This window comes from Gambusia affinis, linkage group LG14, assembly GCF_019740435.1.
Source record: "Gambusia affinis linkage group LG14, SWU_Gaff_1.0, whole genome shotgun sequence".
Lineage (NCBI taxonomy): Eukaryota > Metazoa > Chordata > Actinopteri > Cyprinodontiformes > Poeciliidae > Gambusia > Gambusia affinis.
Window position 1 is genome coordinate 2,154,735 of NC_057881.1, and position 18,236 is coordinate 2,172,970.

Genomic DNA, 18,236 nt, shown 5'->3' on the forward strand with positions numbered 1-18,236 from the left:
GCCTGCTTTCCATCTACTGTACCAGCTCTCCCCTGCAGCTGCAGACGAAAGAAAAACGTGGAGATAAAAGAACTGACGAGGGATTTCTTGACCTCTTTGTTTGGATTTAGCCTGTTTTGGGGGAGAATGCTGAACTGCAAAAACGATGGAGTTAATTTTCTTTGACTGGAAGAATGAAGAGACACAAATTTACTCCTGAGGAAAGTTTTGGATGGCAGCTTCTTGAGTCAAAAAGACATTCATTTGTTGAGTGGGTTTTTCATTTTGTCCGTTTTTCCTCATGAAACAAATGTCGTCTTCAGTTCATTGAGAACACCCCACGCAGCCTTTCTTTTATATAACCAAGAGTGGGTTTTCACACCTTAAAAGGAGAGTTTTGCCCTTCTCTGCCTGCCTCTAGCTGCAACTGTTAAAGTTGTCAGAGTCCTCTGCCTCTTTTCCTGTTGTTTGAAGAAAGACGACCAGAAAGGAAGGAAGGAAGGAAGGAAGGAGTTGGACGGGGAGGAAAAGTGCAGAAGTTGGTCTGCATATTTTGAGATATGAAGTAGAGGAAAGTGGACTGTTGTTCTGACAGCAAAACAAAGGAACCTTATCGTTCTCCGCTCACATTGGACCTCTCAGACATGGGGATGCTGGATGCCGTTTTCCATCCTCCATGTCTTCATCCCTCTGCCTCTCTCATTCCTACCAGCCTGTAACGTAAACAGTGCAGCTGGTTAATATGGTGTCGAGGGGGAGGGATGTCTTACTCGCTCTCTTATCGATGCCACACTGCATCCCTGACAGACCGAGGAAATGCTCGACTGTTGAAGTGACTTAGCAGGAACGGAAGAATGCAGAGTTGAGGTAAAACTGTTGAGAAATGAAGTCATTTTTTTAAGAATGTGAAGCCTGAAGGATTTGCTCAATAGCAGCCACATGGACTGTTTTAATTTTGTGGATTATCTGTGGGACTGTTCGTTTTTTACATTTCTTTCTTGAAGTGCCACTTTAGATCATAATCACAAGGAAACTTTGGTGAAAACAAAATGGGGAAGCCCCTGAGCCGTCCAGACTGTCTGAGGCAGAGTCCCCGCTGCCTTGGGAAAGGCGATGAGGACGAGGCGTACATAGAGGACTGCTACGTGCCCCAGCGATCCATTTATGACACAATGCGGATCAATGAACAAATAGATCAAGGGACCAAACTGTGCCAACCTTCAAGGAGCACCTTAGGCTCTGGCGGAGAAGTAAGGGGAGAAGGAAGTACCTTATCCAGCAACGGCACCATCGGAGCTGACCTTGGAGGTGTTTTTGTCTCCAGAGGTGGAGATAACCCAGGGGGAGTGAAGAAACTAGATGAGAGGGTCATTTTTGATGCCTTAAAGCTGACTGGTGATCTTAAGATAATGTCTCCGCCAGTTGGAAGTTCCAGTTTGCCCCTTGCTCCGTCCTCATCCGGAGCTGGGGGAGTGGTTGCCGTGGTCAAGAGGCGACATCAAGGTGGAGACAAGAAGGACAATCCAAACCGACGATCTTGGAAAGCTTTCATGCACCCGAGTTTTCCTGAGTTTGCAGAAAGACTTGAATTCTCTGCTGTTGATGGGGCAGAGAAACGATCGTCTGGAGCAGGGATTCCTCTGTCTCCTTTCCAACAGACTCCCTCTCAACTCCCCCCATCCACTCCCACATCTTCCACACCTTCATTACCTCCTTACACACCTTCCCCTCTGTCATCCGCACCCCAGACTCCTCCCGTCTCCACTCCACCAGCTCTGACACCCGCGGTTAGCCCCCAGCAGCATCCTCTCAGCAGGCAGAAGCAGGTTAATCCTTTACTTCTGAAGCAACAGAAACAGAGTCATGTGGTGTCTTCTCCTTTGAAGGAACAGTCGCCTGCTATCAGCCCAACGCAAGGGCCCCATCCGTCTGGAAAAACACAACAACACGGCCTCTTAAAGCCTCGACAGACACACGGCAAACGAGAGGAGCACAGACGGACTGCGAGCTCTTCTAAAGCTGGAATCAGACTCATCCCTGAAGAGGCTTTTGAGGCTGTGAAGACCTCAGATTCAGAGAGGGACTCACCTCTTTTGGATCAGGACCACGGCGATAGTGCTCCTCTTATACCTCCAAAACCTGTCTTCTGCCCCCCAACCAAAGCCCGCACCTGGCCTCGGAGTATAACCACAGGAAAAAGGACTCAGGTTGGCCTGAGATGCAACTTACCCACTCTTCCTCCTTTGCCTCCTCTACTGGGTGAGGATAATGCCACAGATGAGGAATCTATTTATCTGTTAGACCCCCCATCTCCCTTCCTGAAGGAGGAGGAGGATGGTTTAGCTTACGGAGGCCTTCCTCTGTCACCCTGTATCAGTCATGAAGGAGAGGAAGAGGGGCTGCTTGGATGGGGCACTCAGGGTGGCGAGCTCCGAGAACGCACCGCGTCCGAACTCAAATTTGAGGAGGACGAGCGTAGGATACTTGAGGAGCTCGGAGAGGAAGGGGAAGACGATTGCAGGGAAGCAACTGAGGAGGAAGAGGCCTGGAAAAGAGAAAGGGAGCGAGCTCTAAGAGAGGAAAAAGAGTGGGAGGCAGTTCTGAAACTGGAGAACAGGGAGATAGTTGACCAGTGTTGGGATAGGGAAACACTGGAATCAGAGGGATGGGATTTAACAGGCTCTTCCGGACATTGGCCTGTGCTGACGCCCCCTACTGGGTTTGGAGGCCCTAGGGCCCCCAGTGCCTCACCGTCCCCCAGCTCAGGAGCTGAGTCAGACTACCTCTTCTTAGAGCTAGAGAGGCAGTGTCGAGAGGAAGAGGGGGAGGAGGGAGTGGAGATGAGTGTCGACCCGGAGCCTATCTGTGATCCCTACTCTCTGCCTTGTTTAGAGGAAGAGGAGGAGGAGGAGGAGGAGGAGGAAGAAGAAAATACTTGTGGTACTCTTCCTCTGGATTCAGTTCAATCTGCAGACCCTGAAAGTGAATTTGATTCTGTGAAAACTGAAGAAAACTCTGACGCAAATTTGTCTGAGCACATAAAAGAAATCCTAAACTGGAAAGATCATGAAAGGGAACACGGCTTCATAGACGAAGAATGTGACTCTGAATATAATGAGGATAAGACGAAGGTAGAGGAGGAGGACAAAAGTTACCCAACTGACTCTGCTCTCGGTCAACAACTGGAGTCAGACTCCAGTGAGGTCCAAACATCCCAACCGGAAAGAACTGAAATCAGTACAGTTTCTCGGACAGATTGTGGGCTTGAAAAGCCTTCACAGACTGAAACAGACCTGGACAGCGGGGCGTCATCTGAGCATGATGGGGAGGATTATGATGAGCCAACTTCCTCTCCATCTCAAAGACCTTTGAACCCGTATGCAGAGGAGGAGAAGAGAGAAGAGAAGAAAACGCCGATTTGGAAACAGAGTGGGATCAATCTGAGCCATGTTTGGATAGCAACAGGGGAGCTTTCACTGATGACTCCCTGGAGCCTCCGCTCCTCACTGAATGTACACAGGATGCTGTAACTTCCGGTCAAGGAGCAGCAGTCCCTCCATGTGCAAGCAAACCTTTAACAGAAACAAGTGTTGACCCAGAAGGAGCATCCTTTGTGTCTGAGAATGTAGCCTCAGGATTGTCTGAGGCTGAGCAAGTCCTAGTTTCTGAAACTAGAACAGACATGATTGTCAGCATCCCTGAATCAGACTCAGCACCTCCATCTTCATCCCCTCGGCTTAAGTCTGACTCCTGTGGTGCAGGTTTGGAGGCTGGAGACTCTGAGGCCTTTGTCACCTCAGACAGCTTTGTTTACCTGGCCGTGTCTGTGCCTCCCCAGTGCTCCCGTGACTGTCCCCCCTCTCCAGTTGTGGACTCCTTCCCCCCCAGTCCCATCTCTAAGCCACCTTGCTACCACTACCCAGAAGAGGCAGAGGATGGATCAATCCTTTCTCCTGATAGTTTTGTTTACCTGGCCGCCCCTGAACGGCCCCAGCCCGGTCCTTCGGAGGGCGGCTCAGCTTGCGAGGATACTCAGGAGCTTGATTTGGACTCGTACTCTGAGGGGACCCAATCCGGTGTGGACGGGGTCGAGTTTGTCCTGGGCTCAATGACCGGCGACAGCGACTGGGAGTCGGACAGTTCTGCCCCAGACTTTACCCCCGTTATTTCGAGTGACACCACCTGGGATCAGCTTGAACCAGGGCTGCTGCAAAGCCTGTTCTCCCAGACGGAGTTAGGTCAGATACAAGCATGTGGGCCCCAGGATGAGGGGCCCCAAACAGAGGCTATGCATTCCTCACAAGCAGATCTGAGCACTGAAGGAGAGAGAGAATCTGAGTGTTTGGACACAGACTCCCATCTGGAGGTAAGTGTTTACTTTTAGTCTGCTCATTAAGGTTTTTAGTATTCAGCTGTGTCGGATGCAGACGTGAGAATGTGGAAGCAAAGAACGTCAACTGATGTAGACATGGTGTGGAAAATGTATGGGAGGGGTGCTAAAGTTATCTAGACGCCATAATTAGCTGGTTGGCTTTCAGTCCAGCTTTAGATTGATGCAACAAGGGTGCTACTTATAGGCCTGCGGGGTTGGTGTGTGTGTGTGTGTGTGTGCATTTGTGTGTGTGTGTGTGTGTGTGTGTGTGTTAATATGTATTAGGGCAGCAACTGACGATTAATTGATTAATCAGATTTTAAAAATTGGCACATTCTACAGATTTTTCCTTTAACCATTTAAGCCTTTTCATACTATGCTAGAAATACATTAAAGATGCAAATAAATGAAAAATCAATTTCTTTATAAAGTAAGAGAAGTAACATTTTGTTGCCTAAAATACAATAACATTTATTTAGTAAATCTGAACCAGCTGAAGCTAAAACAGTTTGAACTGTTAATCTATTTACCTATCTAAACCCTAATTACAGACAAACCTGTTTGGCTTAAATGCATTTTTTTATAGCTTTGGTTTAATTACTGCTCTAAATATATTGAATTATTTTCCAGCATATATATTAAATATATATGCTCCATTTAGGGATTAATGAATTACTAAATTATTTGATTATATCAATATTGATTAATTGCAATACTCGGATTAATCATTTCAGCTCTAATATCCATCCACGTACTTGTGGCTTGTTACTTGTTTGTTCCTGTTCATCCAATTTGCAAGGCTTTGCTGTTTCACAGAACATTTTCAGACGTTTTGGTCTGACTGAGCTTCCTGTCTTCTCTTGGTGAAGGGAAATGTTGCAGGTAGAGGTTTTACAGGGTCATTTGTGTTATTTGGTGTGTAATCACAGCGTCTACAGGTTTACTGATTTACAGGGTAGGTAAATGAATATAATGCATTCAGTATCCAACCTACCCATTGTTGCCACTGTTCCCTGAAGTATGTGAGCTGCAGGTAAAACATATTAATTTGACAGACTTGATTTGTTTGAACTGTGTTTTTCTTGGCCTTTTTTATGAAAAAGATGCGTTTCTCTTATTTCTTCTGTTGTTGGATGTATTTTCTATGGTTAAGTTTCTCCAACCGTGGCTGTGGCTTGACCTCATTCTAAAAATGTCCCCAAGCCAGATAAATATAATTATTTCTTTATGCTGAGGGCCTGAATGATTCAATCAGTGTTTAATCATATTCTATTTTCCATTAGTAACTCACCTGGACTCTACATTTAAGCTGTTATTTTTGTTTTTTATTTTTAGCTCTGCTGGTTGATCTGCTCTGGCTTCAGTTTAATGCAATCAGGTATCAGCTCCACCTTTACTGAGGGCTGCAGCGAACATGAATGACCAATTTCTCTCTCAGTGCGATACGATATTCTCCATCTGATCAGGAATGAGTCAATTCCCAGCCGGATAAAACAGCAGATAAATGGATTGAGGGTTTTGCTTTGGTCTGTAATAGAGCTCAGTTTAGAGGCAATGAAAGCTCTTGATTTACCGACCCGTCTCTGTTCCAACCCTCACCTTTAGGGAGGAGAAACGGGTCAGGACCAAACAAACATAAATCTGGACACAAAGCAGCTGAAAAGAGCTTCATCTGCAGGAGCAGCAGGGATTAGAGAAAGACGAAGAGTTCAGATTAGAGATGAAGGTCCTCCTCAAAACAACCAGCTGGGTGGGAGGAAAAGAGGAAGGCAGGGACCGACCAGTGTCTACTAGTTTGTTTCTTCAGGTTCAGGAACATGGATGAGACATTTAAAGCATTCAGGATTTTGTGACATTTAGTTTCCGGAAAAACCTGATCAAGTGCTTTCATTTTGAATAAAAAAGAACTTTTTCATTTCAAGCATAAAATTAAGTTTTCAGCCCTGTCCGTCCATCATCCATCCATCCATCCCTGTCCTCTCTGTTTATCTTAGAAACCAACAAAGTAAATCCACCCAACTCCTTCCCAACCCCAGTCCCCTTGTTGTAACAGAAGTTGATTTGTAACCTGGACTCTTTATGGAGTCCATCAGAAAACATTCAGCCTTGATGAAACTCTCTCTGTCCTCGCTTGACTCCTCCGTCCCGTCCGGTTCTCCTCCGTCCCGTCCGGTTCTCCTCCCCCACGCCCAGTGGTTTTGTGGCAGAGATAAGGAGGTGAGAAATAAATCCTGCGGCTCTGCATGAGGAGGTTCTGCCTCTGCCAACACCATCTAAACTAACAGCCTGTTAAGTAGTCTGGGGAATATAAACTCAGATCTCGGATAAGAGCGTGGCACAGCTAACACTCACACTGAGGCCGCTGTAACTTGCTGCTGCTGCTGCTGCTGCTGCAATCCATTTGACCAAATTATCACATATTTGGTGGTTAAATCTCAATTTCTTTGAAGATCTAGATTTTTTTCACTAATACTCTTTGGGATCCATAATCCAGAGTGATGCCAGAGCCGCCAGGGCGGCCATCTTGTTTTACAGCTTCTTTTTGGAGTTTCAGCTCAAGTCAACTCTATGATAGGACATTAGGGCCAATCTAAGACTTAAATTGTAATGCAACAGTAAAGTTGAAATAATGCAAGAATGAAGCGTTAATATTACCAGAATAAAGACATAAAGTAGTATTTTTATGAGAACTTTAACATTGAAAATAACCTAAATAAAATGAGGAATTCTGAGCATCTTCTGACGTTGTATTTTGGTGGTAGTTTTAGATGAGGAAATGCTTAAAATTTAAACATAGCATCAAATTATTTTCAACTGCGGAACAGCAGGACTTTCATAAAGAAACTGATAAACGTCTTTGGGAAATTGGGAAATATATATTCTCATAATTTAAAAAAAATCTTGTGGTCTGGTCCTACAAGTTCATTGTACAAGTAACAGAACTGAAAATATTTTCTGCCATTTCTAATTTCTTTTTAATAAAACAAAAATGTGAATGGAAATTGGATCTGGTATGAAAAAAAATTAAGATTTTATACAAACAACTGAATCTATTTCAAAGGACCACAAACTAAGAAAAAATCTGATCTTTTGGGACAAAATCTGTCGATTTTTTTCTTTTTAATTCATATTGCCCAGACCTATGCTTCAGCGTTTTGGGCAAACCAAAAATATTCAACCAAGCAGGAATCCCTCAGACCGGATAATGTGACGGATTGGGAAACACTGGAACAAGCAGCAGGACTCTGGATTATCATGGATCTCGTTTTAAAGCACAGTTTGTCCACAGACGGAGGGACAGACGGACAGATGGACTGGCTTTCTGTCCCGTCCGATGAAGTGAAGCGTGGGAACATGCAGCACAGCCAGACGGACCGATGGGAGGCGAGGCTGAAATGTTTCTGCCTGAAGCAGCTGCAGCTCTAAGTCCTCAAAACGTTTCGATCTGGACCAATTTAGGCTAATTAAACCATCAGCTGAGATCTGCAGATAATTTAACATTCCTGTTACTCTGTGGTATTTATTGGAAGTTTACATCTGGTGGCATTTTCCTAGAGATGGACGATAAGTCGATTTTAGTGATCAAATTTTGGAATTTTGAAGATTTAATTTTTGAATAGCATTGCATTGGATGGCATGATTTTATGTTTCCACTTTTAAAAAATCACCCAAACATATTAGCCGTTTCTAAAACCTTTGGAAAATAGTCAAATGTCTGCAGGCACTGCGACGTTACCTAGCAACCCCAGCAATGCCCAGCCTGTTAAACTAGTAACCCAGCACATTTGGTCAGCTGGTTTCACTGTTGTATTCACTGAACAATGGCTGCTGGAAAAGATAAGTGTTTTGCTGTTGACTTACCGTACAGAAACCACCTGTCCTATTCTTGCTGGTTGTGCAGGAGGCCCCATTGATGCTTTTCAAGGATGTACGGTTGTATAATTGCGCATCTGTTTGCAGCCATTTTCACGTGCGAGTACAAACGTTGAGTTTTGGGGGCGTGGCCAGCATCAACTTATTTGGATTTAAAATGGCAGAAGCCCTAAAACATATCTAAAATTTCAATAGCTAGGATTGACTCTGTGCAGAAAAAATTTAATGAACATGTTTTGTATATTCCATAGAAATATCCAAACCTGTTAAAGCTCAGGTCATTGTCACCCGCAGACAAACATTCTTGCAACCTGGCCCTAATATTTTGTTCTACAATTTACAGAAAGGATGATTGAAATAATTTATTTTTTAGAAAATAAACCCCCAAAAAATCGATTGAAAATGGAATCTGGCATATAAAAAATATCTGAGATTTTATTCTACATCCTTTGCTTTAACGTTTAGAGCATCAGAAGCAGGAGCTGCAGGTCGGCGGCTCCAACGTTGGTTTTGATTGATGTGGTAATTCTGGTTCTGAGAGATCCGCCTCCGGGGTGAAAACTGGAAAAATATAGAGGCAAGCAGGAGATGAAAGCAAAATGATGCTGCAGGTAGTTTAGTTTTCCTTTTATTGACACTTTATTTGTTTAAAAATGCTTCTAATTATTAAAGCTGAACATCCACCCAGAAAAGCGAAGATGTTCAGGTAGATGAATCGTACTGGAGAAAATCCAACCTCACAGGAGGGAAACTAAATCTGGTCGGACACCAGATGTGAAGGGAGGGTCCAGCCAACCGGGGTTGAATGCAGCTCATATTTGCATGAGATTTGTATCTGTTTGTTGCTGTCGGGCGTCGCTTTCAAATTTATTAAACCATTAACCCCTTCCATCCCAGAGAGGGAGACAAACAAAGCATCACTGGCAACAAAGTCAAAGTTTTCTCAGTCTGCGGTTAGTTTAGAAGTCTTTTCCTTCCTCGATCCAGGAAAGAGAGGAAGGAGTGAAGGACGAGAGTGGAAAGAGAGGAAGAGGACAAGGCAGCAGCAGCAGGAGGAAGAGGAGGAGGAGGAGGAGTGTGGTGTAGGCAGAGCCGTTTCTGGCTGCCATGTTGCTGGCAGGAGAAACACTTCAGCCTCGCTGCAGAAAAATTCACTTTTCCTTCTGGTCTGAAGCTTGTTGCTCAGAAACAAGCGCAGATTTCAGAGAGACAAAAAAGGATGTTTAGTTTGACTTTTCCAGTGATTTTACTCTTTAAACGTGTATTTCATGTTAAATATTCTGAAGATGGTTCATTTTTGCTTTTTATTGCATCTGGTTCAAAAACTGGATGTTTTCCCCTCGTCTTGCTGGATCCAAGTCGTTCTATCTGAATACCTTCAGAGTCAGCAGATCTTTGGTAGCAGTCCATCTTACAACGAATGTGTGGCGGCCTCTGACTGAAGACCATAATGACAAGCTAACAGCTAGCTTAGAGGTAGCAAAGACGATATCCCACAGAATCTTGTCCTGAATGAAACCATCAGTTGTTAGCCAGCACTGCTAATCCTCCTCATTTGCTTTTGCCGCTTCTCTTTAAATCTGTCTGGCTGAACGATTAGAAAGCTGAGCAGGGAGTCGTTGAAGTAGGGATAAGATGGGACACTGGTTGGCTCCTTTTTTGGGCTTGATGCAGTCGCCCGTCATGATAGATAAAAGATGGTTGGAACTTCCTCCTCCTCTCTCTTTTCACCTCCTCTGGGTTTTGGGGTCGTAGTTCAGCTATTATTATTATATCCTTTGAGATGCTAATCAGCTGCTCCCAGATCTGAAAAGTGAAATGTAAATGGAATAGTTGGTAAACAAAACCATTTTCCTGCTTCTGCACAACAATATGCTTCTTTCAAAATCCAAAATAGTTCTAAAATATGTATTTGATTATTGATTTGATATTAATACACATTACTATTTATTAATGTTTTATTTCTCTACTCTGGGTTTACAATACTGAGATTTATTTGGGAAAGCTTTTAAATCAGTTTGTTTCTTGTTGTAGCATCAGCTGCATTACTGGTTTTTTTTAGCTTGTCAACAGATGCAAAACATCTGGTCTGTAAATAGTAAACATCATGGCTTCCACTGCTAACTGCTGCAGTAACCTGATAACACGGATATATGGTGATTCTTTAACACGTGTTTCAGTGTGATTATTTCCACACAGTAAACCTGATTATTGTTTTCGTTCTGTGGGTCTAGAAAGTGTTCACAGCCCCTGTTAAAATAAGGTTTTTATGATTTTAAGGGGAAATATGAAACATAAAAAAGGTGCGTTGGGCTGAAATAAACCATGTGTGGAGCCTCTTTACTATCCGTTTCAGTATTCTGGCTTCTTTAGTGTGAATCCATCTGTCTGAGACGACATCTCTGCCACTTCCTGGTTCATAATTTCACACATCTTGAAATAATAAAAGTAAATTTGCTTAAGGGAAACACGGCAATTTCAAAACATTTTTAGCCGTACTGAAATTTGTATATTTCAGAAAACTCCAATGGAAACAGTTGAATATGAATAGATCTCATGTAATTGTTTACATTTCATGTAATTGTTTACATTTCATGTAATTGTTTACATTTCATGTAATTGTTTACATTTCATGTAATTGTTTACATTTCATGTAATTGTTTACATCTGTCGCTGCCATGTTTTTCAAGGACTTATCACGTCAACAAACATATTCAGGTCTGATTTTAATTACATTTTTTATTTAATAGAAACACCACCATTGTGAAATTGTGTCCATTTTTGACATTTTCAGAATATTTCAGAATAAAAGCTTTGCTAGTCCTATAAATTACATTTTTTCTGTCTGAACAGTTTTGGTACTGCTTAGTAAGAAAAGGTTAGTAAAGGTTAGTTTAGGGGGTGCAAATTTATGCACTAAGATTATTGCAGGAGTTTTTTTGTCTTTATTCTTAAAGATTTTATTCATAAAATCTTACAGGACTTCACATAAAAAGGGAAAATAATTTCATAATTTGTTTTCACGTCACGTTGAGGAGTTTTTGTTCTTTAGTTTGTCTGCAAGGATCTTTTATTTCTCATTTTCTCCACAGATTCAGCCATGAATCACAGAAATCAGTTTAAAAAAGACATCTAGACTGTAAAAAACTGAAGAAAAAAAAGGTTGCACCTGTTTGGCGAACAGGAGACGCTCCTCCAGCTGCTCTCTGTCAGGTTTACTGGTTTTTAGCTTCATTTCAGAACTGGAAACGGTGCTGGTTTGCGGTCCAGAAACTGGTTGAGTCAAAGAGGAGGGAAGAAAATGAAGGGATGGCCGGATTGAGAGAGGAAGTGGAAAAAGGTGGAGCGATGAGTAACGAAGTGAGGAAGAGGATGACGGTGAAGTGAGCTCAGCTCGGAGCTGCGTGGTTTCTGCTGGCAGAGGTGGGAAGAATGACAAGTATGTGGGACGTTTTCCAGAGCTGTGGTTTATTCAAACACTCCGAAGTGGCGGCGCAGAGAAAAACCAGAGCATGAGTTAAAAAAAAACAAAAAACATGCGTTTCTATACATCCTCGTATGCCGATGACGTACAGGAGAGCTTGATTTATTTTCCCTCTCCGTTGCTCCGTATCTTAGATGCACACATGTCAGGATAGGGCGGAGGGCTGAGGGGTCACGGCTGCAGCCATTGTTGTTCTGGCCGACAGACTTCCTGTTCCAGGCAGCTGTGACGCCCAACGCCGCCATCCAGGGACAAAAACACACTAAAGCTGCTCATTCATGCTCCGTCCTGCACACACTCACACCTGTGGAGCTTTTTACCCCAAACCTGGCATGAAGGCTGCAGCTGTGTTTTATTTAAGCCAGATGAGCCGAGGTGTGAACTGATTATGACCCCCTGTGGAGAATCAGAAACACTCAACAACTTCCAGAGCATCTGCACAGGGCCGGCCCAAGGCAGAATGCGAGTTAAGTGGCTTTTTAAGGGCCCCCACACCACCAGGGGGCCCCCAAGAGCATCAAGCTAGCATGATTAAAATTTAGATATACTTAAAATATTAAATAATAATAGCTAAGTGCCATTACATATGGAAAAACAATTAGTTGATTTTATAGTTGTTGCACAAATAATATTTATATCGTCCTGTTTTCTGCTTCCCCTAAACAAAAACTTAAAATCTTACCAAGGTTTTCTGATCTTGCTTCTACTGCAAATATCTTAGCACACTTGAAATAAGACAAAACTAACTCATAAGTAACTTTTCAGCAAATATAGGGGATTAATTTAAGTAAAAAATTCATTAATATTGATGAAAAGGTTCTTTCTTTAGATTTTTATGCGTTTTCCATCATTGAATCCACATTTTCAGAATCTGTAAATAACTCAAAACACCCAGAATAAACTTGATTATGATTTACAGAACTGCCTCACCTCATCAGGATGAACAGAGACAATAAGTGGGTTAAGAGACTAATATTTCCACCAGTTTCCTGTTAGGTGGTCTGTGAGTTTAAGTGTTTCTGAAAAAGTTGGACAAACTGTTTAAGTGGAAAAAGAGAGCTGATGGTTGTTAGCACCACTTCATGCTTCTAATGACTCTGATTCTGCCAGGAATTTCCTTCTGAATATTTTAGACGTCCTTTACGGTAAAATCTGCAAATTGGTGGATTTTGGAGTCGCATTCCTCAGGAAAATAAGTAATGAACTGCGAATAGTCGGAGACCTGGCATATTATTTATTGGTTCATCTGGTTCAGATTTGATTATAGTATATGTCTAGACAATAAAGTGGAATTAAAAACACTAAAACAAATAGTTTTTGGCTGCAAAGCCAGACTAGATGGAAGCAAACCTGTATAAATGTTTTACTTTTGCTGGGTAAAGTTAATAAACTTAAATGAGTCTAAACCATCCTAACACCGCCAGCGGTGGTTCTGTCTTTTCCTATCTGTCTGCTGGGTGTCGTCTCTTCAGCTGCCCATCGTGGCTCCTATAGCTTCACCTCTTCGGCTTCAGAAAACATCTGAAAAACGTCCAGAACCGCCTCATGTCAGTGAAGAGGAGGGTTTTTCTGCCACGTCTGTTTTAGAACCACCCAGACCTGCTGTCTAACTCGGCTGACCTGATGCTTTTTCTTCTCATAAAAACGCAAAACGTAGATTTTTTTTGTTTTGTTTTTCCAGCAAGAAATTCTATTTATAATTTTAAAACATGGAAAATGATCCCAGAACAATCTTTAATTTTTAATACATCCATTACATCCGACAACTAAAAATGCTTTTCTCAGATACTCCGACAACAGAAGTGACTATTTTACCAGCGCTTACCTATACATCATGTAATAATGTTATTCCCTCATCAAAAACATACCTGGAGTTTTGCTTTGAAGTTTGAGAAATCCTTGAATCGCCATGGCAACCATTCAGCTGTGCAAAATGCCTTTGAGACGCTCCTGCAGACTAGCCAGCAGCGATTAGCAAACACCTGGTGGAACTGCCCATCTGCTAAGCTCATTTTAGGAACTACCTTTCAGTAAAATGCTGGTTTAAAAAAAACTTTGTTATAGAGGGTTAATAAAGGATCGATGTTGTGATGACTTCCTGAAGGCACAGATGTTACATTACAAAGTCAAATTTCTTTAAGTCATATTTGATATTACAGCATCTTTCTAACAACTGAAGGTGACATAGTTACTTGATTGAGCTATAAAATGGCACCATGTGGCTGGAAAATACGGAAAATACTTTCTCTTTAATTACATATTAGATAAGAAAAGCACAAAGTCTTCATCACCAGAAATTAAGCCAAACCATAATGAAGTAAAATCTGAAGTAATAATCGGTTTTTACTGCATTTCTTCTCCTCGGTGTTCAGATATTTTTCTGCTGCTTGTGCGGGTTTCATCTCATGTGGCTGTTTGGGGTTTGGCTGCTGCAGCGCCACAAATCACCACCATGTCTGCTTCGTCCTCTGTGGGTTTGCTTTAAATGTCAGGATTTCAGCAGCTTTCGGACCCCCCAGTCCGTCCCATCACCGCAGCGGACCCCCACTCTGAGGGAATTAGAACCAGAACCAGAATGGGAAAGAATCCTCCTGTGGTGGTTCGGCGTTCCTGCTGGTCAGCTGTTTGACAAAACAGGGTGAAATTATGGATTTAGCGAATTATTGAGCAGGACAAGTTTTATATCAGATGTTGACTATTAATATTAATAATTAGAGCTGAAACAGTTAATCACGATAAATCAATATTTTAAATAATTGTCGGCTAATTTATATATATAGCATTTAATATGAAAACAAGTTTCTCTCTAAATATGTTCTATTTTGGACAGCAAATGTTAAGTTATAAAATGATTTATATTGTTTATTTGCATCTTTTAGTGCATTTCTAATATTGCATATAAAAGCTGAAGTGGTTAATTGAAATATTTGTGAACTGCTGAATGTTTTTATCTGATTGATTAATGTTCAGAATGATCAGTTGCCAAAATAATCGTTAGTTGCATCCTGATAAATAATAATAAAATCTTAAAATAGACACAAACCAATTAAAGATATTATTTCCTAAAGCAAGTTTTTGCCAGGTTGAGTTTTAAATATTTTGAGAAATGAAAATGATAGTTGCTTCTTATTTAACTCCAGCCCAGATTTAGAATCTTAATTTTTCTCTTTTTATCTCTTTTTTTGTTTTGCTGCAGTTAACTAAGGATAAAGGATGTTTATTTTGACCCGGTTTTATTCTAACAAGTACTTTTCCAATTTAAAGTTGCAAAGAGTCACATGGTTCTCTGGTCAGTGTTTGAGCCAGCTGGTGTTTAGTTTTCAGTTTTCAGCACTTATTTCTAGACAAAACATTCTGATTGGTGGAAAACGCTGCCACCACGTCAGAAATGACTTTTCTTTCTAAAATATCCTGCTGTAAAGTGATGTTTACTAATTTGTGGTCATTTCTGCAACATTTAACCATTAAAATCCAAGAAAATTCTGAAAAACTTTACAGCATTGCAATATTTTCTTGCCTGTTTTGCCCTAAACAAGGCGGATGAGGTGCAGATTTGCTGGCTGAGTGTCTGTAGGTGGAATATTTGTGTCAGTCAGACGACCCTTTGTCTGGGCGTATTTGGTTTCAGTTTTACTACAGCAGAGGAGACCAGTTGGCTGCTGCTGGGTGTTTCCCAGCCAACCCAGTGAAGTCTGGTTGTCTTTAGTGTCTGACGGCTGCTCCCATTGTCATCCCAACATGGCTCCCAGTCTTATCTGTGTGTGTGTGTGTGAGTAATGTGACCAGACAGGCGACGTGTGTGTGTATACTTTATAAACGTCTGTGATGAAGTGCAGAAGGTGTGTGTGTGTGTGTGTGTGTGTGTGTTGAGTCAGCCTTTTCCAGCCAGCTACTCACTCATCCTGAAGTCTAATCCCCCTGATCCAGCTCCCATCCCATTTTTTTTTAAATTCCTCCTCCCTCGTTGTTCCAGTTCCCTTCCTGTCTCCCAGTATTCTCACTTCCTCAGATCCAGTTGCTTCTAAATGCAGCTACAGATTGTTGTCATGCAGAATAAACGTACGCTTCATTACTGAACCTTGTTTATAATATCTCTTTATTAAATTGTCAAATATTGTTTCAGCTAACGTTTTGAGATTCGTTGACCTAAAGCATTATTATAGATTATTGTATTATAATCCAATCTACTACAAAATAAAAGCATGCATCAGTTTTCCAGGTCTTATTTTGACAGGAATCCTAAATTTTCTCAATATTTAAAAGGATACTTGTCGGATTTATTACTAAACTTTCTGTTTGATAAATCAACGGAACCTGACTGCAGTTCTTTGTAATCAGAATGAAACAGGAATTTATGACGTTGACTCTTTTTTTTTTTTTTTTTACATTAAACTGGAGACCATTTCAATCCAGTTTTTATAGTTTCTGAGTCTCTGTGATGGACTGTGATAATGTGGTGATTTGAGTTGGACATTATCAGCGTCAATTTATCAATAATTATTGATTAGTTTCTCTGTTTTAAGTATCCACAATATTACCAAACTGGTTTCATGTGTTTCCTGTTTTGTTCACTCCACTCTGCTGTTTTTATGAGGGACGATGGCAAAACTTGAAACTGCAGCTGTCCAAGTTACTCAGGAAGTTGTTGCTAGGTAACCAAAGTCTGGGGAAGCTTGAAGGTTGTTGCTAGGCAACCAAAGTGTGAATGAGTGAGTTAGTAGATTCCACTAGCCTAGCTTAGTGGCTAAAGCCTTTCCTCTGCCTAAATCTCTGAGAATGCTGGTAAATCCAGACTATATTCTGTATATTGAACTTTCTGTCAGATCTGTTATTCATTGATATTGATCATGTATCTGTTGCGATATTTAATTTATTGTTGTTGTTTGCATGTGGTGTAAATGGAGCTGAAGGAAGCACTTTAAATTTAATGAACCTTAAGGAACTTCATCTGTCGTCTTTGTTCACTTAGATTTATAGTTGAGAAAATCTGAACTGATTGGAAAAACTTTTGGTTTAGAAAAGTGAAGAAAAAAAAGCAGCATGGTGAAAAAAAAAAGAAGAAAAATGTTGGTATATTTTTGGAGTTTCTTCCTGCCAGTTGATGTTTTTTCTCTCTCCTGTCAGGCTGTGGAGCGTGAGCAGGTGGACGGCATCCAGCCGAAGCTGCAGCACGTCAACGCCGTCGGTCAGGGCCTGATCCAGAGCGCCGCCAAGCACACCGACACGCAGGCGCTGGAGCACGACCTGGAGACCACCAACCTGCGCTGGAACTCCCTCAACAAACGGGTACGGCTCCGAAAAACAAACAAACAAACAAACAAACAAACAAAACAGAGTTAAACCCTCAGCTTAACAAAGACCAGGCTGGTTTATTTAACTGCAACATGAGCTTTGCTTCCTGAGTTTTTAATCTAATTTAATCTATTAACTTTAATGTATTGCAAATTAAATAGAATGGAAAACGTCTCACCAAATCTATTGTGAGTAAAAAACCTTTTAAAATGATTAAATTAGTTAAAATAAGAAGCATTTAGGATCCTTAAACTTACATTAAACAATCAAAAACTATTACATGATGCAATTTCAACTGATTTATTATTTTGGCAAAGTATGTAAAAGTTAAAAATTTTATCCTAAAATCTAAATATCAGTTCAGCCTTTCTCCGTCTTGTAACATTCAAGTTAAAGTTATTAAAGTAAATACTCACAAAAATATCTTAAATATTCACCTTCATATTTAAGTTTCTGTATATTTTTCACATTTGCACAAAAGTTTAATTGCAAATTTTCTTTTTTAAATTTTTTTTGATTGAGTTCATGGTACTGAAAATAAATGTTTATAAATAAATGTGCATGTCTGTTTTGTTTTCAATAATCCATCCATTTCCTGACCCTTGACCCCAGTGGGGTCAGGAGGAGCTGGCGCCTCTGCAGCAACGCTCCAGAGGAGAGGCCGGGTCTCTGGACAGCTCGCAGTGTTTGGATAATAATAAATGTTTTTATCTTTTCTTTTTTGGCCTCAGGTTGCAGAACGTATCGCCCAGCTGCAAGAGGCCCTGTTGCATTGTGGGAAGTTTCAGGACGCACTGGAGCCTCTGCTCAGCTGGCTGAGCGACACGGAGGAGCTAGTAGCCAATCAGAGGCCTCCCTCTGCTGAATACCGCGTCGTGAAGGCTCAGATTCAGGAGCAAAAGGTAAAATAAGTCATTAAACTTACAAAAATCTGCGTTTTTATTACATTATATTTATTTTTCTGTATAAATCATTATAAAAACAACAACATCTGCCAGTCCAGAGAGACACTTTTCCTTGTTAAGCCTCACATATTTCCTGTGTTTGTGCTCATGTGAGCCAGTTACAGATCAATCATGTTTGTTTTCCTCTGTGACGTAAAGAGTTTCACCGTTCAGCTTAGAGGGAGAGAGAAAAACAGAGAGAGCAGCTGCTGGGAGGAAACCAAACTCAGGCTGTTTAAATTCAGCAACGTTGGCGATTCAAAGATTCTGTTTGTTAATGAGGAAGAAGAAC

At 41.4% G+C, this 18,236-nt stretch overlaps 1 protein-coding gene across 1 annotated transcript in view; it reads left to right on the top strand.

The window, feature by feature from the left end:
* Positions 1 to 18,236, top strand: part of macf1a (microtubule actin crosslinking factor 1a) — a 204,722-nt gene that overhangs the window by 151,211 nt on the left and 35,275 nt on the right. The window contains exons 58-59 of the mRNA XM_044139234.1: positions 16,833 to 16,994; positions 17,732 to 17,902. Coding sequence (XP_043995169.1) covers positions 16,833 to 16,994; positions 17,732 to 17,902 — 333 coding nt within the window. The remainder of the gene's footprint in view (positions 1 to 16,832; positions 16,995 to 17,731; positions 17,903 to 18,236) is intronic.